At 44.8% G+C, this 665-nt stretch overlaps 1 protein-coding gene across 1 annotated transcript in view; it reads right to left on the bottom strand.

Annotated features, from left to right (window-relative positions):
• Positions 1-458: 458 nt before the first annotated feature.
• The window catches only part of LOC106810215 (tyrosine-protein kinase Fes/Fps-like), a gene marked incomplete at its 5' end in the record, with an annotated part of 732 nt that continues 525 nt past the window's right edge, over positions 459-665 (bottom strand). The window contains 1 exon segment of the mRNA XM_014813499.1: positions 459-517. Within this exon segment, the coding sequence (XP_014668985.1) occupies positions 459-517 (59 nt within the window).

Below are 665 nucleotides of genomic sequence, written 5' to 3'. Positions count from 1 at the left end.
GATTTTGTTAACTAGTTTGTAGAAACAGTCTTATCAGGGTAAGAATCTTGACGATACCATTTAGTCCAGTTAGTAACTGTACTTGTTAAATAAAAAAATCGCAAAAAGAACCGTTTTTTTTACAAAATAATACTATCACAATCAAAAATTCGTCACTAGATAATTTAACATGGCTTCGCACTTCACCCGGCCCGCTTCACATAGACACGAGATCAATCACGATTGATAGATTCGGATCGATTCGAGCCACAGAACGTCGCACCACATATCGATATAATATCGATATATATATATATAGCCGTAATTTGCTACTACCACGAAGAAGCCTGTGAAACAAAGAGTCTGTTATCGTTACTAAGTGGCTATTGTTTCTCTAGCGCGCGATCGCACGCGCACACAGGGCTGGGGGGCGTGGAATAACTTACCTTTCTCTATGAAGTCGCGCGCGAGTTCGTGGCTCATGCCCGGTAGGGCACATGCCAGGTGCGGAACACCTCCCCACATGAGTATGCCATAGCTTCCACACGTCCACTCCCGCCGACGTGTACGTCACTGTCAAAGAGCGATTCGCATGGGAAAAATAGGGCACTTGTAAACATGAGGGCTCAACAACTAGCATAATAACGTGTGGATAAAAGCTGTGTGTGCGCACGCGCCGTGGTGTG

This window comes from Priapulus caudatus, unplaced genomic scaffold (genome assembly GCF_000485595.1).
Source record: "Priapulus caudatus unplaced genomic scaffold, Priapulus_caudatus-5.0.1 Scaffold421, whole genome shotgun sequence".
Lineage (NCBI taxonomy): Eukaryota > Metazoa > Priapulida > Priapulimorpha > Priapulimorphida > Priapulidae > Priapulus > Priapulus caudatus.
Note: the sequence above shows the minus strand (reverse complement) of the source record. Positions and strands in the feature narration are given on the sequence as shown.